The following is a 21,853-nucleotide window of genomic DNA, read 5'->3' as shown; positions in this document are numbered from 1 at the left end:
ATATTTATATCTTTACTTAATCTTTAGTATCTAGAAATACACTTATCTAGTTGCTTTGGTTATATTAATGCTTGATTTTTCCTCAAGTCATCTTGAGGCCTCAGAAGTCCAAAAATAAAAATTGTGTCATTATTTAGTCACCCCCTTAAGCTGTTACAATCTGTATGAATTTCCTTGTTTTGCTGAACACAAATTAAAAATTTTGTAATCAAGCAGGAAACAGGAGCCCCATTGTCTTTCATAGTAGGAAAGAAAAATATTATGGATGTCAATGGTGCTCAAAAACTGTTTGGTTACAAACAGTGCTCAAAATATCTTCCTTTGTGTTCAACAGAACAAAGAAATGAATACACGTTTGTAAGATCTTGAGAGTAAGTAAATGACATAACTTTCATTTTTGAGTGAACTATCCCTTTAAACACTGATCTAGATGCATTTAACTATGTAATGTCCCTCTATGGACACTAGGGGGCGACCTCACTGCCTGGCATGTGGCAACCTGAAATCAATGTGTTATATTTATCTATTTAATAGATGTTTTGTCTCAAACAGTGCATTTTAAAGACAACAATATTATTGTAATCCTATCAAATTGTAAAAATGTTGCTTCTAAAATGGCTTTTCTTTAGTGATGACATCAAGTCATGAACTACATCATTTCACACTGAATATTTAAAAGATATATGCTCTTTATACACAATCTCTTACCCTGTTTAGACTGGTAAAAGAAGCCAATTCAGACCCGACTGATGATGTGAATCCAGACAGTGCCTAAAGCCGACCAGAGAATAAAGAAGAAAACAGAAAAGCTACTAACATCCATGCCCATTAAAGGGCACCTATTATGCCCATTTTTACAAGATGTAATATTAAGTCTCAGGTATGTGTCTGTGACATTTCAGCTTAAAATTTCCCCCAAAAAATTATTATAGCATGTCCAAAATGCCCCTATTTGGGTATAAGCAAAAACACGCTGTTTTCGTGTTTGTGCCTTTAAAAGCAAATGAGCTACAGTTCCTCACTCCCTTATCAACAGACAGTGAGCGCTTTCAGTTAAAATAAATGTGATTCCTGTAAATAAAGTCTGAGACAACAGTATCTCACTATTGAGATATGGCAGTGTACATCTCGCTGAGGGTGGAAACTATTGTAATGCAGAATTGTCAGTCAGTGGCTGTGGGCGGGGCTTTATCAGTGTGACATCACATTAACATCAGAATCAAAACAGCATGTCTAATGGGACTTCTTTGGTTTGATAAAGATTTTTTTTTTTAAAGAGTGGGTGGATTTTTTTCATTGTAGGGTGGTTGTGTTTACACACTGCCAACACACATTTGTCATAATAGGTGCTCTTTAACTCTTTCACCGCCAGCGTTTTTTAAAAAAGTTGCCAGCCAGCGCCAGCGTTTTTCATGATTTTCACCAAAGTTTAATGCCTTCCAGAAAATGTTCTGCTCTGCTTTCAAACAAAAAAAAACTTTAATCCTACCTTCAGTGGTTCTTTTGTAATCAGCTTTTGAATATGGGTAGGTTTCTGCAAAAACACCACATTTTGAGCAAAAAGCAGAGATAATTCCATTTTTGTGACGGACTTCTCATAGAGATCCCATTCAGAGCGATCTTTAAAACAGACACGGACATGCAGCCGCTTGACATAGGGCAATACTTCCGGGTTTAAAAAGTTGCGGAAGGGCAACCTGGTGGATAATAGCGGTATTGCGGAAAGACGGAAAATCTCGTCATTGGCGGGGAAGCGCTTTCTCTTAATTGACGAGATATCTCGTCAATGGCGGTGAAAGAGTTAATTCAGTCACAAGTCATCAAGCACTTTCTGACACCCATACATTTCCGATTAGATTTCTGTATGTGTGTTGTGTCTCGTTCACTCACAGGTGTGCTTGCAGCGCCTCGTTCTGAAGGTGGGATCATATCAGGGGTCAGACTCTGAGGAGGATCGACTCCCTTCACCTTCTCCTGTATGAGAAACATGGCTAGACAGAACTGCTCTTTGGTGAGTTTGCCTGTACTCTTAGTGTCAGCCAGAGACCTGCACACACACAAAACAGGCCAGGTGATCCATTTGAGACAACTTGGTAAATATAATTACTTTCATTCTTAAACTAGTTACTAACCAATGGTGTCTTACCATATATGCGCCAGGACGCTCTGTGGGAGGCCGGAGTTAATGAAGATATCCTTCACTTCACCTCCTCCAACCCGGCCATCAAAATCGGAGTCTGCCAGTTCAAAGATTTCTTCATATTGATCTCTGTCCTCCGCTGGCACCACCCAGTGCTCAGAAGAGACCTGCAACACACACATCTGCTTTAAAGGGACACTCCACTTTTTTTAAAATATGCTTATTTTCCAGCTCCCCTAGAGTTAAGCATTTGATTTTTACCGTTTTGGAATCCATTCAGCCGATCTCCGGGTTTGGCGCTACCACTTTTTTAGCATAGCTTAGCAAAATCCATTGAATCTGACTAGACCATTAGGATCGCGCAAAAAAAGAAAAGAGTTTTGTTGTTTTTTTCTATTTAAAACTTGACTCTTCTGTAGTTACATTGTGTACCGACGTACACAATGTGAAGATTTACAAAAAAAGTAGATGATCCCTTTAATGACAAGTTGGCACAGTATTTATTTTTTTATGTGCAGAATTCCCAATTTCTCGAAATAGCAATATCACAATCTTTCAAAAACCCACTTATAAGCAGTGTTGGGCAAGTTACTGAAAATTAGAAATTAGTTTCAGTTACTAGTTACTTCTTTAAAAAGTAACTGAATTACTCTACCAGTTACTGTATAACAAAAGTAATTAGTTACTAGGGAAAGTAACTTACTTTTATGTCTGCTTTTTAAATGTAAATATGAATAGTACTGAACAGTCAAACAATAAAATGATATGCTGTAGGCCACAGTGGGTGTCTTTTTGTTAGATTGGTTATGTACTGCATTATTTTAGTGAAGTTTATTATATGGATGGGCTATTTTACACGTAAGACTCTCATATATCACAGTGTAGGAGCCTATTTTGCTTTAGATTCAGCCTATGAATATTTTTGTTAGAAATAGTAAGCTTAGTTTATTTATGTATATCATTCAGACAAATATTCTGTATGTTTACATAGAAAATATATAATGTGTTAAAATTGTGTACTGTCTCTTTAAGAATTTGAAGACTGTGTGAAGCTTGCGGCAAATAGTGCGCAGGACTACAGTGGAATACGGTGGAGTTGCACAGTTCTCTTTACCGCATCTGTGATATTTAGGGCCCTATCTTGCACCCAGCGCAATTGACTTTGTCAGTGACGCATGTATCATTCGTATTTTGCACCGGCGCACAGCGGGTTTTTCCCTCCACAGACGCACGTCGGCAAACTCGGGAATGAACTTGCGCTCCCTGGGCGGTTCAGCGCAAAAAAGAGGCGTGTTCCCTGATGCTATTTTGCAGTTTCAAAAAACAATTGCGCCACTGACCAGAAAAAAAAAGTTTAAAGTCAGTGGCGCGTTGCGCGTTGTTCATTATGCTATTTTAAGGGCGCATGCTTGACCATAATGTATAGCGTGCACAACGCGCATACACTTTGCATCTAATCTACACAGATGCAACAGTTATTTTTGCAAATCATAAATTGTTACACTTAAAAATATAAATACACGAGATAAGGGGAATCATTGTGGTGAGCATTGTGGTGATAGTTTTTATTTATTGTGTGGCTGCGTTAAAAAATTCTCATGCAAATAACGATTAAAATATTTTCATAAGTTTGTTGTGTGGCTGTATTACGTTTATTTTATAAATAATAATTAAAATGTTTTCATAAGAAACCTTTATGTATATGAACTTGATTTGTTAGAGTACTTTGGGGTTGGACCTTGCTTGCGTTTCTTGGGTCCGATTACAAAGCCCCCAAACCCTTTCAGGGGTGAGGGTGGACGCAGTGATGTCCTCTGCTGGCGTCTGTGTAGAGGCAGATCCACCTCCCGTTACACGGCGTGCCCGATTTATGCTGGCAAGCTTGGGATTGCCCTGTCTCCTGAAATCATTGTAGCGCTTGGCGCAACGATGGGGATGCCACCTGATGAGACAATTGTGGCTATTTCCTCTCACGCCTGTTTAACCGACGCTGATTTGGGCGGGTTTCTCGCATCCCCATACAAAACAACTTCTCTTTGACTGCTCTTACAAGAACGTGGGTCTCCTCGGCTGTGAACCGCTCCTGACGTACGCCTGTTAATCCGTCATAATAATAGCAACCCGCCATGGAACTTGCGCCCTTGCGTTTAAAGGGAATGTTGGATAGCGTTCTGATTGGTTTATTTCACGTTCCGCCCAAACCACACCTATAAATAATGAACCTACTTCAGACCAACCCCTTATTGATTTGCGCCCGGCGCAAGAGTTATTTCTCACGCCGGGAAAATAACAACAGCGCCCAAGATCAGCCCACAAAGTCATTTGCACGTTGCGCTTCACACTTGCGTTTCAGATCGTTTAAATAGGGCCCTAAGGATTTAAGATCATATTTTGTTTGTATATTTTTATGTTTGATTTAAATGATAAACAAGATTAAATGAAGATATTTAATCAGAAAATGGAGTACGTGGATTGTTTTGTCGGACGGACACAGAGCGAGTGGATGGTTTTGTCGGATACGGAGCAAGTGAAACCAAAACTGAAACCAAATGCGCACTTACACATACTATGGAGTTTTAACACGGGTGTACAGCGCAGGGTGTATTTTACTGGAAACAACAATCACGGATCGTTCTCTTCCAAGAAGGCCGATGCATCTAAGAATATATTAACATTTCTCAGATTTATTACTTTTGTGGACTACAAATGCAAGTTGATGTCATACTGGGACCGCTTGGCAAAGATAATTTACAAACATGAGACCGAATGGATTATGACTCGCGCACAATTTTAAACAAAGGTATGTTGTCCCGTTTAGATTTTTCATGTTCATTCGGCCATGATGAAGTTCAATGATTCATTGCGCCGCCCACCGTGGTCCTGCGACGTTAGATCAGAATGTCTTGTCTGCAAGTGTTATTTTTTTACAAAATAGAGTAACGCGAACTCATTTAAATTTCAGTAATTGTAATTGCGTTACTTGATTTAAAAAAATACTTCGTTACATGATTGTTACTGCTAAAAGTAGTGGAATTACAGTAACGCGTTTTGTAACGCATTACTCCCATCACTGCTTATAAATAAGCAAACGAAGATTCCCTATTAAAACCAGCTCGTGTAATCTGTAGTTAACTCTTATAAGGACTACGTGGAACATCCTAATAAAAAAACACTGTAGTCATTGTGGCATCATTTGCTCCGAGGAATCTCGTCAGACTCGTATCCTGACTTTTACATCAGGATGTGCAGGTTTTAACCCGACTGTCTGCATTGCACTATGCTACGCACCTGTGATTGTGTTTGTGACGGTAGCGGTGGAGTAGCAGTGGACCTCCTGAATGAGTTTGATGGAGAGAGACTTGAGCTGCTGCCTAGGGAACTCCGAGAAAGGGGCGTTGTGGGCCGCAGGCTCTCTTTTAGAAGGAAGGGACTGGAGGGAAGAACAGGAACTGATCCCGGGAGGCCACCTGGAATTTTCTTCCGCTTGGATGGAGGGATAAGGGAGGGGGGAAGAGCGGATGGCATGGGTTCCTTCTCTCTGGCTGCATATACCAGATGCATCGCCTGAGAAGATGATGTTGTCAGATATTAAAACAAACATCAGATATAAGTGGTGTTTGTAAGGCCTAAATGAATTCATGCCACAACCACATAGAGCCCAGACTGGCACAGCAATTCATTACTATAGCAAGTTGGTTAAAGCAAGTTTCATATGTCACATCACCAATAAAATCGGACAACAACGGTGTCTTAAATTCGTTTCTGCCTCAAGAAAAATATAAATGAATGTGTTTAATGCTCACCACTGCAAACTCGTCTTTATCCAAGTGTCCATTTCTGTCAATATCACTGAGGTCCCAAATCTGTCAAATGAAGTGACGTGTCAATTTAAAATACATTACTAAATAGCATTGCAAAATAAAGATGCTTACCTTTCCAAGCACATCGAGAGGCAGATTTGAGTTCATGAGGACTGGTTTAACTTTATCCCCTGCCAACAGCCCACCAACTGGAGAGAGGCTCTCAAATATCCCATCATACTTCGCTTTATCTTCCAACTAGTGAAGCCAAAAACAATTTGAGATATTGAAAAACATTTCTTTTATTGCGTTTCTCTTTTGAAATGGTTTTAATCCAATTCTGTACCTTTACTGCCCAGCTAGAGTCACCAACAGATGACGTGATGTTCAGAGAAGGGCTGCCAGTTTCTCTCTAAGCAACACACAGACCCATTTATCATAACATGTACATGTATATCTTTCATCCAAAGTGATTTACAAAATGCCGAACAATACAACACAAGGAATGCTAATCTGTCCATGTGTAAACATCAGCGTCACACCATTCAGCTAGTTGACAGTGATGGATAAAATGTACAGGTGTGTTGTTTACAAAGCATCTTTTATCTTATATGACACATTTAGATGTTTGAATTGTTCTTCATGTATGCAGATACTCACAAATGTAGGAACAGGTGGTGAGATGTTCCTGTTCAAACTGTTCAGATTCACTTCACTTCCACCTTGAGCTGATGCCACCAGCCTCAAAGCATTAAAGAAACCCTAAATTAAAGAGAAAGAGAGAGAGAGAGAGAGAGAGAGAGAGAGAGAGATAGAGATAGAGAGAGAGAGAGAGAGACCAGTTTGTTAAACCACTCAAAATGCCACTTTAGACAGATCAAATAAATCACTTAACACAATATTAAAAGGCATAATAGATAAAGGTGAGTGGTTTGTAAACTTGTAGTCTGAGTCTTACGGCTGTGCTGACTAAAATAAGCTATTTAAATTCAATTTCAAATACAAAAAAAAAAAAAAACGTGTGAATCCATGAATTGGGAGATTGTATGAGTGTTTCTGTTTCTCAATTGGAAGGCGGTAGCCTCCTGAGGTCGCATATGCAGGCTGCATACGTCATTAAGCCTAGTTTATTTAAGTTAACTGAGTATTACATTCACAAGCCAAAAGCATGTTACGATAATTTACGTTTAAAGGAACAGTATGTAGGATTGTGTCCAAAACTGGTACTGCAATCACACAACTGGTGGCCAATACACAACACGACAACATAAACATCAGTTGAGGACTGCAACTCCACTTTTTAAATGACAATATCCTGGCCAGACCACTGTTGTCAGTGATATAAGTATTTGAAATGAAAATAATTTCTTAATGTCTAGTGACATATCAGGGGCATTTTATGATTCATTGAAATTAATTTCTTACATACTGTTCCTTTAAATAAGAATAATAGTAAACTTTAACATAGTTAATATTCTGAAATAAGGTCTTCATGCATATGCAGCCTACAGATGCGACCTACGGAGGCTGTAGCCTTCCAATTGGCGTCCTGTATCAGTGAGCTCTAGGTCCAGCTGCAATAAGTAGACTGCTATTTTCAGGAATTGACCCATCTTAAAACACTCTTTTCTTGATACTACATTCACAGCTGTTGCTTTCCTATGAGTACAAAGCTTCAGCATTAACAATAAAAAAAACTAGGTCAATTGAGGGAGTGACTCAATCCTTAAAACCTGACTGATTGCGATTTGTTTAAAGTTGACAAACTAAACTGAAACTTTATTTTTTATTTTATTACATGGTCTAATTATTCCTTTTTATGATATTGTCAACACTACACTGGACTGTTTTAAACTGACTTTAAAATTAGTAGTATGGAGGTGGTAGCATAAAGAATTTTAGAAAAAAATTTAAAATGTGACCTCTGTCAAGGTCCAGCTGAGGCAATTGTTTTCATATTTCATAATTTGACCCATCTTACATCATATATCCTACAGTTATGATTAAAGATCAAGAAGATCAAGAAAAGAGGACAGGATATGACATGGTAAATTTGCACACATCGTTTAATAAACACTTTTATTACGAGGCAGTTTTTCCAATTTTTTTCTTTTGCTTTTCCTTCCTGTAAATGGTTCAGTAAATACAGTACTGCGGGCCGTATACCGATGTACTACCGTTTTGTGACGTTTTAATACCGTTACATCCCTAATCGATAGGTCGATAAGGTAGATATGGTTGATACAGTAGATAGATAGGTCGTTACGGTGAACAGATATGCTGGTATGGTAGATAGAGAGGTCGATACGATAGATTGATAGATAGGTCGATACGGTAGATTGATAGATAGGTCGATACGGTAGATTGATAGATAGGTCGATACGGTAGATTGATAGATAGGTCGATACGGTAGATTGATAGATAGGTCGATACGGTAGAAGGATGGATAGATAGATCGACAGACAGACAGATACGATAGATTGATAGATAGGTCGATACGATAGATTGATAGATAGGTCGATACGGTAGATTGATAGATAGGTCGCTACGGTAGAAGGATGGATAGATAGATCGACAGACAGACAGATATGGTAGATGGATAGATAGGTCGATACGGTAGACAGATATGCCAGTATGGTAGATAAATAGACCCATTTACTGTTTTTAAGCAATGATGACGTGGCAGTGTATGTGCGCGCATTTAGGCAACGGAAGTATGGCAAGAATCAGCAGTGAAGTAACACAGACAGAGAAAGTTATTTGACTTCATCAACTTTTTCAACACAGCTACCAGATCCGTGTACTATAGTGGAGTGGATAGAAGACGTTAGCAGATGGCCAAAAATAAAGTTGCCAGATACATATATATACTAGTCAACATTTGAAGTGGATCAAAAATGTTCATCAAAGTTGTCCTAAGACAAGAACGGGTATTGGGTATTGGTTTTAGACAACTTTTAAGAAAGGTTTTGATCCACTTCAAATGTTGACTAGTGTACGTATATTAGTATATTATATTAGTGCAACCAAACACAACAACCAGACATTTTGATGCTGGGAAACCGTTTTAATAAACTTTCTGAGTTGCTAACACGTTAGAACCAATAGGAAATAACACCACTTCTGTTGCCAAAATGTGCGTGCAGGCTTTTTGATCTCGTGAGCTGTAAAAGGGTCTATAGGTCAATGCGGTAGATGGATAGATAGGTCAAAATGGTAGATGGATATGCCGGTATGGTAGATAGATAGGTCGATATGGTAGATGGATGGATGGATAGGTCGATACGGTAGATGGATAGATAGGTAGGTCGATACGGTAGACAGATAGTTCAATACGGTAGATAGATAGTTCAATACGGTAGATCGGTCGATACGGTAGATGGATAGGCCGATACGGTAGATAGATAGGTCGATACAATAGATGGATAGGCCGATACGGTAGATGGATAGGCCGATACGGTAGATGAATAGGCCGATACGGTAGATAGATAGGTCGCTACGGTGGATGGATAGGTCGATACGGTAGAAAAATAGGTCGATACGGTAGATTGATAGGTCGATACGATAGATTGATAGGTCGATACGATAGATTGATAGGTCGGTAGATATGTCGATAGATAGGTCGATAGATAGGTCGAGATGGTAGATGGATGGATGGATAGGTCGGTACAGTAGGTAGATAGGTCGGTACGGTAGGTGGACGGATTGGTCGGTACGGTAGATGGATGGATAGGTCGGTACGGTAGATGGATGGATAGGTCGGTACGGTAGATAGATGGATGGATAGGTCGGTACGGTAGATAGATGGATGGATAGGTCGGTACGGTAGATGGATGGATAGGTCGGTACGGTAGATGGATGGATAGGTCGGTACGGTAGATGGATGGATAGGTCGGTACGGTAGATGGATGGATGGATAGGTCGGTACGGTAGATGGATGGATGGATAGGTCGGTACGGTAGATGGATGGATAGGTCGGTACGGTAGATGGATGGATAGGTCGGTACGGTAGATGGATGGATAGGTCGGTACGGTGGATGGATGGATAGGTCGGTACGGTGGGTGGATGGATGGATAGGTCGGTACGGTGGATGGATAGGTCGGTACGGTTGATGGATGGATAGGTCGGTACGGTGGGTGGATGGATGGATAGGTCGGTACGGTGGATGGATGGATGGATGGATGGATGGATGGATGGATGGATGGATGGATGGGGTAGACGAATAAATAGGCCGATACTGTACGATGACCAGCTATGCCGGTATGGTAAATAGATGTGTCGATAAGTTAGATGGATAGATAAGTTGGTATGGTGGATGGATAGATAGGTCAATATGGTAGATATACAGGTCGATACAGTAGATAGATAAATCGATCATTATTTGCTCTATCTGCACATTTATTTTAATCACATCATTTTTTTAATAATATTTCACATTAAAATAAATAAACAGCATATCTGAAATTATATCAGTAAAACAAGATTATAATGTTTGAGAAATTCAAAGGCTTGACCTAATTCAATTAAATTCAGTTAATTTCTATAGCTTTATCACAAAGCACATTGTTGCAAACAGTGTTAAACTTCTTGATCCCAGAAAATTGCCAAAAAACTGCCAGAGTGCCTTCTGTATAAATGCAAACACATCCTGGAATTGATCATGAGATCGCTCCCAGAATGGGGACCATTGCTGTAACATTTCCAGAATGCGTCCAAAAGGCAGTAACAATGCAGGTGCAAGGATTTTTGCAAATAGCTGATTATTCCACCAATGAACTATCAGTGCAGATTAATTTGCAAAACCGATAATAAAACTTCAAGAACATTGTGCTTATTTGTGTGTAAACACCCGGTAAGCACCTAAAGGCAATGTTGACAGGAACAAACCACTCTATAAGGTGGTGTTTGCATATTAAAAGGATCTTGGATGAAACCAGTATCAGTTAGTTCTTATCTAGTAGCTATACAGAGTGAAATCAAACAGCAAATTGTGTGAAAGGAGACTTAAAGCGGCAACAATGTTTACCCGTTTATCCAAGTAACCTTTTCTCTCCGGATCTGACAAATCCCAAATCTGTTGAGAGAGAAAAGTACTAAAAATCAGTTTCTATATATTTCTAGCACTGAAGCTTAATATATGATTTTTAGTGGTTTGTCTAACCTGCCCAAGCGTGCTGTCTGAAAGCCCGGTTTTCTTCAGGAACTGAGCGGCTTCAGCAGCGCCAACTTTCCCCGTGTTTCCAGGATCCACCTGCATCAAACAGGACAAACCGTCACACTCATAAGAGATCAAATATTAAATACTGCTAACAGTGAGAACCATGATATATCAGCAAGCATATGCTCCTGTATAGCAGCGCAAAAGGACATGGTTCGAACCCAGGGAACACACATGCTGATAAAAATGTATAACTTGCAATGCACTGTAAGTTGCATTGGATAAATGTGTCTGCCAAATGCATGCCAGTGTTTGTCCATTTTAAATTATCAGCATGGACCATGCCCATATTGGTGCAACTAAAAGCAGAAAGTAAAGCTTTACCTGTCTGTAGTAGCTCTCATATGCAGGGTTTCCACTGGATAGCTGCATAAACAGAAGTGAAAGTAAATTAGATAATGATGAATATCAATATGCCATGTAAATAACACTATGAACACTATGCAAAGGATATTTTGGATATTTTACATAAAGACAGTCTAGTCTATTTAAATCATTTGTTGCATTGTGACCTTATGCAAATTCTTATCATTATAATGACCTCATGTTGTATTTCTGAGATTTACGAATAATTCATTAGACTCAGTGGTGATTCTCATTGAATTCGCTTATTTATTAGATTATTCAAATCATTAATTCATTTATTAAAATTAATATGAATTCAAACAGTGCCATGGGTGGCATTCTTCACTATGTAACGTTAAATGGAAACTGCGCTTGTTGTGGGAGGTTTAATGCTATGGGCAGTGACAACACCCGGTTAGTGAAACTATAAACAAACTGACTGATCGCAAAATAAATCAAATACAACCAGACGAATGTTGATGGATCCCACAAAATATACCGCTGTTAAGGACAGCTTTATTATAGGGGCTCGTGCTTGTCATTCAATAATAATAATAATACCTGTCAGCAACAGCTGTCATTAAGATAAAAAGTGAATTAAAAAGTTGCAAAACTGCGACCAGCGACACGCAAATCCCCCTCTACTATGTTACTGGACATATGCAAACGAGTAACGGGACGAAAATGCAAATCATTTAAAAGTGTTTGCTAAAAACATTGTTAAATTGCGCCCAACATTTAACAAGGGAACCCATCGGGAAAAAAAAACCTGCTTTTATAACTAAAAAAACACACTTGTTGGCATTCTCTGAATTCGGTGTGCATTAGACTGTGGTATCCATTAAAAAACATAAAGAAATCAATGTAAAGTAAACTTTTAAGAACATTACCTGACTCAGTGGCGTGAGCGCCGCCATATTTCCTGATTCGCTGGAACGCGCACTGCCTTGTCTCTTCTCTCGTGAGCGCGCGTCGCCAACGTGTAGACCTGTTATACCTGAAATAATGAGCTTACAAACTCACAAATCATTTTACAAGTTGTGTATTTTATGATTTGGCAAAATGGCATTTAATAGCAAGCTCTTAGTATTTTACTTAAATGAATTAAATGTTTACTAAATCTAACACATTTGAACTTCGATACAAGTCCAGATTGTCCGATAGGCCAAGAAGATACAATAAGCCAAAATGTATTAAAATGTAGAATACTTTGGTATAAGATGAAAAATAATTCGTTTAACGGTGTTTGCAATGCTAATATAACTTCTAAACACGTTTACATAAATAATATGCAGCTGTTTACTAGTGCAAACCAGACTGAACTTTGTTTCAACATGCATAAATAGTTTAAACAATTAGAAAAACTAAGAAATAAAATATCTGGCACAGTAAATTCACAGATTATGTGATATGAAATGTCTCCACCTCGTGAGCAAGTCCGGTAAATGCATTGGCGACTAAAAACGAACGGGACAAACCAGATGATTTTCAAACTTTTTTTGTCACCAGAACCGGCGCCTTGACCTAAATTATTTACTTGAAGTACCTCCTGAGATTGTAGTTAATATTTAAATAATTTAATAGCACATTTGCATGTTTAACTTCGAAAAGTATTTTTCTTCGCTTTACGTATCAGTCCATTTTGCATGAGTTCCCAGTTGTTATTGCGTTGCGTAATGGTCACATGATATGCAGATGAAAAAATATAATATATATTTTGTTAGTGTTTTATTAAGATTTTTAATTGAAAAATAATTACTTATATTTTATTATTTAATTATAATTGATTATTTTCGCCAATTCACGGACCCCCTGCAATTTCCCGGCGAACCACTAGGGGCAACGCATGTGTTCAGCTGCACATGATGTTAAAATAAATGAATAAAACATAATTTAATTAATTTTTATAAAATATAAGGACACTCAAACAAACATAAGAAAACTAAAGTGAGAATTTTGGAGTATTATGCTTTTTTGCCTATTTAAACTAAAAAAATATTGCAATTGATTTTTCAATAAATTTCTTTATTAAACCTTTGGCATTAATTACAACTCTTGATGTGTAAAAAAGGCAGTTTAATGTCACTTAACAGGATTTTCAGTATCGTTTCAATATTAACATTTTGAGTTCACAGTGTGTAAAGGATTATTTTGTTGTGGTCTTAATCTCTAAAAGTGTCTTACCACTTCCCTTTTATACATATGATCTGACTTTCAAGTAACAAAAAGTTTAGTAATTTATTTAAAAAACTGCATCAGTTACTTAATGTTACTCCTAGAACCATTTGTAACGCAAAACTATTTGTCTAATGTAATAAATAGAGCTGGAAAATAAAAGGAATCTTACTGAACATCTTGTTTAGGAAATTAATAACCACAGCATCCAGTAAAAAAAACAATAAAAAATCAGTGCCAAAGAAACATGATGTAATTAAATTAAATTAAATTACATTTGCACTATAGTATAAACACTTACTGGGCCATTCATGAAATACAAGCAGAATGAATTTCCTGTCTTGTAAATAACAGGGGGGGAAATTTCCCCAATTCCATTTCATTGTAGCTGCAACAACTTTGTAATGTGGAAAAACAACTATGCAGGCTGTAAATTGTGTAAAATGTGTCCAGAAATCTTTTTTTACAAGCACAAATGTAAACTTTAGTAATTCAGACTAGTTCCTTCATTCCAGCTTAACACAACAGAGACCATCACCCTTAATGTAGATGTACAGAAAGACTGATAATACATGAGAAATCTCCACCTTTTAAAATCATCTACTTTAACTACGTAAGGCACAAAAAATGATTTTAGGTGATTACTCATGTAGGTCACTAACATCAGACTTCTGGTACTAGAGAGAATAAGACATTTCAATAAAAAAAAAACAAATTGGACTCTTTAAGCGGCTGGACGCAAGAGATAAAATCGTGAAATTATGCCTTTTAAATTAATCTATGAGTTGAGGACTGCCTTTGGTCCCCCCGTGACATCATGAGTGGGGTCGAGTCCCATCTCAAACGACATCACATTTTGAACGAATGTACTCCATGATTTCATGGCCATCACCGAAGCCGACTAATCCCTTCATGTTTTATAGTTCATCCTTGGGAATTGTCTCATCATCTCCTTCCTCTTCTGGAAGCTCGTCTGTCTCATCTTCCTCCTCTTCCTCTCCTCCTTCCTCTTCTTCATCTTCATCAGCTTCTGTGCTCTGCTCCTTGTTTTTCTCCTCTTCCTCTTTCCTTTTCTTCTCATCCTGTTCTTCTTTCATCTTCTTCTCAGGACCCTAGGGAGAAGGCAAGAAGATGGTTCATTTCAAAGTAACACAATCCACACAGTGCTTTGATTATTGCTCAATTCCGAATTTTTACAGCAGGAAATAATGTGTTTACAGCCATTTCAAGTTCTTCAAGTCTTCAAGTTCTGAATAATTAAGGGCGTGGCCACTTGAGTGATGGTTGAACGGGCACTGCGGTCACTAGAGTTGAGCTAGGGGGGTGTGGTTTCAGCAACCAGCTACCTCAGCTTCACGGATGTCCCGCCTCTTTAACCATTTTTAGATATCCACGAGTGATGTGCGGCCAAGATGGCGGCGGCAGGCACCGGCTAGGCGCCTACTATTGGGTGACATCACGGACAATACGTCCATTTTTTACGGTCTATGGATCTCACCACAAATAAATGAATGTATGGGAAACACTGTGACTACTGCCACCTACTGGTACAAAAAGATATTTAACGCAGGTGCAGAATGGACGTGCCACTTGGCTGTCGTCTGTATGGCGTTTCAGGGCAACTTTGGACCCAGACACAACCAAAATGCTGGCAATGTGAGACAAAGCCAAAGTATGTGGTAGCACAATGTGATCACAAATCGCGCCAGAGCGCGTTTCAAAAGGAGAGACGTCAATTGCACGACCACTCACCTTCATCTGCCTTCCTAAAAACATTCTGATGCATGCAACAGGGTTACGTGAATGAATGAGCTGCATGCGCAACAGACCGTAGCTACGGCGTAGGACCTACGCACGACTATAAATCGCCCTTAAGAAGGGGGGACAATCGTGCTGCGGCATGGTTTGGTTTGGATAGTGTGAGTGCGCCCTAAGATAACAGACAAGATCATAGGAAATCCCAACTATGCTTTATTCAATTCTGAAAAAAATTGGGTCAATCTGAATAAAAACGGATTATTACACTTAAAATTTGTGTGTGATATATAGCATGTCTTCGAGCAAGCCTCGCATGGATGATTGTGTGCATCAAAACAATTTCATATCAGATTCCAAATGGGCTAGTATTATACCTTAGGACAATTTTCAATCTTGTCCCAGGGGACCCACAGCTCTACACATTTTGTCTTCCTTAACTGACACACCCAGTTCTGTTCATGGATCTCTTCCTGATCTGAATGAGGTGTGTTAAATAAGGGAGACATGCAAAATGTGCAGAGCAGTGGGTCCCCTGGGAACAGTTTGAAAATGACTGCCTCAGGAGGCCAATAGAAAGTGCAAAAAAATTACTCAAAGTTGTTAGTATAAAAACTTTGAGAATATTTGACATTTAATTCTTATGGTGGTAAGTTTTATTTAAGTGTATACAAGCATTGTGTACCTTTGTAGCACCCCACGTTTCATTTCCAATCTCTTCAGCTGCCTTCACATCATCTGTGATCAGGAAGTTGTCGAAAATAGTGCCAGACTTCACCTGAAAGGTAAAATAATGTTAAAGAAGGGGTTTATAGTTCCTCATAGGTTCCTATTTTGTCTATCCTAACATATAATGAATATACATTTTTGTCTGTGCATTTACATGCATCGTGACTTAAGGAATTTTAATGTGTTTTTTACAGGAGCTCTGGGTACATACATGCATATATACATACAGAAGAACATTTAAATAAGTAAGGGAAAAAATATAATAGTAGTGTTATACATCTGTGAACTTCCATTATGTATTGTATATAAATATGTGAATATATGTTTATTTACATCAAAATGTGTTATTGGCTCATTCAGTAGTATTTAGGACGTTCAAGTGGAGATAGCATGGGGAAAACTGTTTTAATGCCTAGACGACGTTCTTGTGTACAGAGATCTGCAATATCTGCCTGAGGGAAAAAGTGTAAATAGGTTGTGGCCGGGGTGACAATAGCACCTCTTGGTGATGGGTTTATCAAGTGCATACCCTGCATTAGGTCAGATAAGCAACTTTACGCATGCCTCAGTCAACCACATTCTTGACACATTTACAAGTACTGCCAAACAGTCATATGAACACTTCTGGTGCATGTGTGAAGTTTGATAAACCCTTGTCATTGCTTGTTTCACTAAAGAAAGTATGCAAACTTCTTAAAGTACCTGCCAGAGATCCAACCCAAGTACTCCAATGTTGTCAAATTTGTAGATCTCGGCGTCGGCGCTGTACTCGGGGTTGTCGATCTCGGGGTGCACCCAAACTCCTTTGTAGTTTGGGTTGTCGATCTGTTTTGGTTTCCACTCACCCTGCAAATCAAGGTAAATATGTTAAGCATGAACGAATAAAAAACATTAAAACAACAACAGTCTGCACATAACTTATGCAAAGAACATGTCTGTTAGCATGCTAATCTTTACCTTATACTCTGGGTTCGGGATCACGGCAGGTTCCCACTCGCCATCCATATCCTCATCCCAGTCTTCTGGCTTCTTAGCATCAGGATCAGGAATATTCTCAGGCTGATCCCAGTCCTGAAAACATTAGAGACCAGATTAAAACATACGGCTGACAGAATGAACAGGTGTGCAGAATGATGATACCAAATCGTACCTCAGGTTTAGTGTCAGTCTCATCATCGATCTTTGCACGATCGTCCCAATCTTCGGGTTTCTTAGCGTTGGGGTCCTTGATCGTTTTTGGGGGCAGGATGTCCCAATCCTCCTCCAGAGATCCGGATTCCACTTTTTCATTGTCGATCTTTACCTCATAAGTCTGATCTGGATTCAGGATCAGTGTGTACAAGTGAGTCAGTTCATCATCCTGGACAGACGGAGGAAAAATATTAATTTGATAGAATAAATGTATATCTTATGTAATATTAAAATTCAAATAGTGTTATTTGGGTAAAATAATGTATCTATCACTACATTATGCAACTTTGGAATTATGTGGTCAAATAAATGATTAAATGACAATCTTCTAATCATTTTTTTGGGTCAACTATTACTATGAAACTGGTATTATTATGACTGATTAAACAGGAACTCACCTTGCATTTGATTTCTTTTTTGATAAGGTGATTCTTCCCTTTGTAGTTGAAGATAACATGAACCTTCTTAGTGCTGTAGCCACAGATATCGGGTCCTGTTTAGATAAATGTGACAAAAAATGCCTCAATTCCCATTTCCTGAAATAAATACTACATATATTTTCACTAACAGACACATAAACTACGATTCATCCATTTCCACTTGCGTTAACTATGACTTTTTGATAGACTGACCGAACATGATGTAATACTGGGAGTCTCCATGCATTTCAACCTGGTTGAGATCAGCAGGAAAGACTTTAACATATCCACCACCACAGTCAATCTTCTGCTCGTGTTTGACGGTAAACTGGATCACCAGGGATTTGCCTTCATTGCTGAAGGGCTCGAAGCGGGCAGAGGTGGCATAGAAATGGGCATCCTGACTGGTTTGCAGACCTGTTGGTGATCAGAAGCATAACAACAGTGAAACAAAGTATATATTTATAAATAATTGCTTTGGATAAAAGCATCTGCCATGTACTTACCTTTATCTTTCTCCGCATCCCCATAGAAGTTACCAGCAGTCAGTTTAAACTCCCCGTAATCGGATTTGTGTTCAGAATTCACCCACCGACTTTTCCAGGCATCTTAAAATCCAGATAATAAAATTAGACACAAAAACTATATTGAGTAACATTTGTAGTTTATAAACCATGGACCCCATTAGAAGGACGTTTTAAATGTAATGAAAAAAATGTTTGTAAGTGACAAGTCTGATCACATTCAACAATCATTTAATGATTGACATAAGGAAGTTTTTGGAATGCCTTCTTGACTACCACTTAAAATTAGGTCAAAACTTCCTGTTCTGGCAAAACATAATGAAGGACTGGCAGGATTTGGTTTCATTTTGCACAAATGTCTTAAAACATTTACAATTTTGATACAATTACATCTTCAAGGTAACTTTTAAACACATGCACAACCAGTCAGAAAGGCTGCTCTGTAACCTTTGATAATGTTTGTTACTAATTTTTTGTTGATTGTAATTATTTATCTTGATTATTTCATGATCCCAGGCAGATCTTGGTCTCTGTTGTATATATAGATATAATTTAAAACTATAATAAAAGTCACAAAAAAGAAAGATTTCAACTGGCTGACATTAATTTTTTTATAGTTTCAAGTGTCCTGCTAAGACACATTTGATTTTTATGGTGTAATAAATTAACTAAAACATGGCCTACAATGTGCAACTATATCTTGATCAAAAGGTAAACGAACCTATACTATCAATGCATTGCATAATTCAGCCATATTGCAAATAAAAATAAACTATGCTGTAATTTCAATGTAATACCTAATATTGCTTAAAAGTTATAGGATTAGTTGATAAACTACAAAAGTGTTATTAGGCAACACAGAGCATTTGTGAAAAAATAATAATATAACGTTTAATGTGATTCATTAATGATGTGACCTACAAATCAACTACAACACGCAAGTTAATAATCCACTCACCTCCATCCAGAAACTGCTCTTGAAAATAGACGGCTGCATTAACAGAAAGCGCCAACAATGCGACAGAAACAATTTGACACAACATCTTAATCTGCATTTTTGTTAATTTTACAAATAAACCCGGCACGCACTCCCTCTCCCGTGCTCGCGCTCCACTTCTGTCTTTCCGCAGCTCAGTAGAAGCGCGTGGCTGCACAGATGTCTGCCTCTCATTGGTCGACAGCCTGACGCGTTCGACCAATCACAAGAGACCACGATGTGCACGGATCCATAGATATGTATAAAGGCTAGATGGCTTACCGCTGAGTCCCTAATGGCATCACCTGGCGGCCATCTTACGACAGGGCGCTCGCTCACTCGTAGCATTGAGTTTAATGGTGAAGGTACTTTTAAAGACCATAACTTGCTCAATTTTCTACCGATTTTCAAACGGTTTGGTTTTTTACAAACGTTATTAACGTGGCTATAATACTGGATGCTTTGACATGTTTCATGAATTTTTTATATATTTTTAGTATAGGTATGCAGTGTCATAGTTACATCTTTGACGTTTATAACAAACCAAACCGTTTGAAAATCGGTAAAAAATTAAGCAAGTTATGGTCATTTAAAAGTACCTGCATCATTACAACTCAATGCTCAGAGTGAGCGAGCGACCTGTTGTAAGATGGCCGCCAAAATGCAGACGTTCCACTCAATTGGCCATCAGCGCGGACGAGCCATCTAGCCTTTATATACATATCTATGGTATCCGCCGCCTGCCAGTAGCGCCTCACTGCAGAATGCGACATCCAGGGGGCGGGGTTGGATTTAGATCCAGGGGCGGAGCTGGATCCCGATCCAGAGATCCCATTGGTCGGCAGTTTTACCACAAGACACGTCATACATGTGTTGCTGCGTTACCAGTTCCGCATTAAGTCGTAATTAAATTAAGTTATTATTTTGACATAAAAACTAACTTTACTTATGACTACAATAAAAGTAGTGCCTTTAGGGTGAAATGTAAGTTTTTTGCTATAATGTTTTGGAGTAAAACATTTCGGGTAAGCCTACTATGAGTAATCTTACCACATGCAGTTTAAGACCTATTAATGGATACAGTATAAATTATATATGCATAATTATAAAAATATATAGGCTATGGCATGGTAATTAAAAAATTAATAAATTAAATGTTTATCTTGTATGGACTTTGAACTTGTTTTAACACGTCTTTGCTTACAGCCATTAGGAAACAGGTTTCCCTCGTAGATGGTTTACTTTTTTATTTGCTAATAAAAGATATCAAATAAATTTGTTTTTATATTTACTCGTATAGGAATAGCTGTGTTATAAGTGGGATAATGTACAAATAAATCCCTTCAATGATATCAAACTGTCGGGAACGTGTCCGTACCTCTCCTTACACCTAACTGTGATACTTTCTAAATTATGAATCTTTCTCAACTATATTATTAATCAAACCTACACTTAAATTGATAAGAGCAAACGTTGGTGACCACAGGTTGCAACTAATTGCGGGCTGCAACAACGCAAATATACTGGTTCATTTGGCGGAACAAAGTATATAAAGTGGGAGGAGTTGGATCTAGATCCAACCCCGCCCCCTGGATGTTGTGTTCCGCAGTGAGGACCATCTCCCGCCTGCGCTGTTCATCGATCGGTTTGCACAAATGTGAATGAACGGGCGACTCACTAGCCGTTTCTAAATACGAAAGCTGCAGTCTGCGGAGGTGGCATATGCACGCTGCGTACGTCATCAAGCCTAGTTTATTTTAGTATTCTGAGTATTACATTTGCAAGTCATAAGTATATTACAACAATTTACGATTAATTAAGAATAATAGTCAACTTTACAATTGTTAATATTCTGAAATAAGATTGATGACGTATGCAGCCTAAACATGCAGTAACCTACTGAGGCTGCAGCCTTTGAATTGAGAAACGGCCACTCCTCGGATGACTCCTCAGCGCTGACTCAGGATCAGTTTTCAGGGATCACTAGTGTAGTAGATTCCCACACTTAAACCACTTATTTATCATAACATCAAAGCATCCATATGAAGAATACTGTACCATAGTTCCATACTGTGTTATATATGGATCTCATTTTCAATTTTAGTGTGCTTTATGGGCATGACAAAAACTAAATTTGTATTTCCAAAGCATTTGCAGTTAGGCTGCGTACAAATAGTGCAAAAGTATAAAAGTAAAACAAGTTTCAAGTTTATTTATTTATAAAGCACATTTAAAACAGTAAATAAAAAAACTGTGAATAAAAAAGAAATTAAAAGAAAATAGTAGAGAAAACAAAGTAGCCTACAGTATGTATATAGTGCAAAATTATATTGTTGACACATAGTGTGCTGCTGCTAACACACATAGATAATAGAATAGACTTGATTATTCTTATAGTAATATTAGGTGAATGAAAGAGATTTTCATTACAAGTTTTTTTTATGCATTTAGGTTATTTTTAGTATTTACTCATTACAAATATTACATTTTGACTATATTTTGTTTTAAAGCTACACTGACCTACTGACCACCGTTATGAGGCCTCAGTGGTCTTAACTCTGTGACTTTGCGTTACTATTA

At 38.2% G+C, this 21,853-nt stretch overlaps 2 protein-coding genes across 5 annotated transcripts in view; both read right to left on the bottom strand.

Moving 5' to 3' along the window:
- The window catches only part of eps15l1b (epidermal growth factor receptor pathway substrate 15-like 1b), a 47,704-nt gene extending 35,215 nt beyond the window's left edge, over nucleotides 1-12,489 (bottom strand). For all 4 annotated transcript variants that reach the window (XM_065261988.1, XM_065261990.1, XM_065261989.1 and 1 more), the window contains exons 1-12: nucleotides 12,395-12,489; nucleotides 11,484-11,525; nucleotides 11,103-11,192; nucleotides 10,968-11,015; nucleotides 6,601-6,702; nucleotides 6,287-6,352; nucleotides 6,073-6,198; nucleotides 5,944-6,003; nucleotides 5,429-5,704; nucleotides 2,147-2,307; nucleotides 1,891-2,047; nucleotides 709-771 (exon numbers count right to left, since the gene is read on the bottom strand). In XM_065261988.1, coding sequence (XP_065118060.1) covers nucleotides 709-771; nucleotides 1,891-2,047; nucleotides 2,147-2,307; nucleotides 5,429-5,704; nucleotides 5,944-6,003; nucleotides 6,073-6,198; nucleotides 6,287-6,352; nucleotides 6,601-6,702; nucleotides 10,968-11,015; nucleotides 11,103-11,192; nucleotides 11,484-11,525; nucleotides 12,395-12,421 — 1,218 coding nt within the window. In that variant the 5' untranslated portion in view covers nucleotides 12,422-12,489. The remainder of the gene's footprint in view (nucleotides 1-708; nucleotides 772-1,890; nucleotides 2,048-2,146; nucleotides 2,308-5,428; nucleotides 5,705-5,943; nucleotides 6,004-6,072; nucleotides 6,199-6,286; nucleotides 6,353-6,600; nucleotides 6,703-10,967; nucleotides 11,016-11,102; nucleotides 11,193-11,483; nucleotides 11,526-12,394) is intronic.
- A 1,019-nt stretch (nucleotides 12,490-13,508) lies between these two features.
- On the bottom strand, nucleotides 13,509-19,447 carry calr3b (calreticulin 3b). The gene is made up of 9 exons (XM_065261992.2): nucleotides 19,256-19,447; nucleotides 18,280-18,381; nucleotides 17,987-18,190; nucleotides 17,753-17,847; nucleotides 17,314-17,523; nucleotides 17,121-17,234; nucleotides 16,866-17,009; nucleotides 16,120-16,212; nucleotides 13,509-14,791 (listed from the first exon to the last, which is right to left on the bottom strand). The coding sequence occupies exons 1-9, from the start codon at nucleotides 19,350-19,352 to the stop codon at nucleotides 14,597-14,599; spliced, it is 1,254 nt and encodes a 417-aa protein (XP_065118064.1). The 5' UTR covers nucleotides 19,353-19,447; the 3' UTR covers nucleotides 13,509-14,596.
- Nucleotides 19,448-21,853: the final 2,406 nt, after the last annotated feature.

Source organism: Paramisgurnus dabryanus, chromosome 6 (assembly GCF_030506205.2).
Source record: "Paramisgurnus dabryanus chromosome 6, PD_genome_1.1, whole genome shotgun sequence".
NCBI lineage: Eukaryota > Metazoa > Chordata > Actinopteri > Cypriniformes > Cobitidae > Paramisgurnus > Paramisgurnus dabryanus.
Note: the sequence above shows the minus strand (reverse complement) of the source record. Positions and strands in the feature narration are given on the sequence as shown.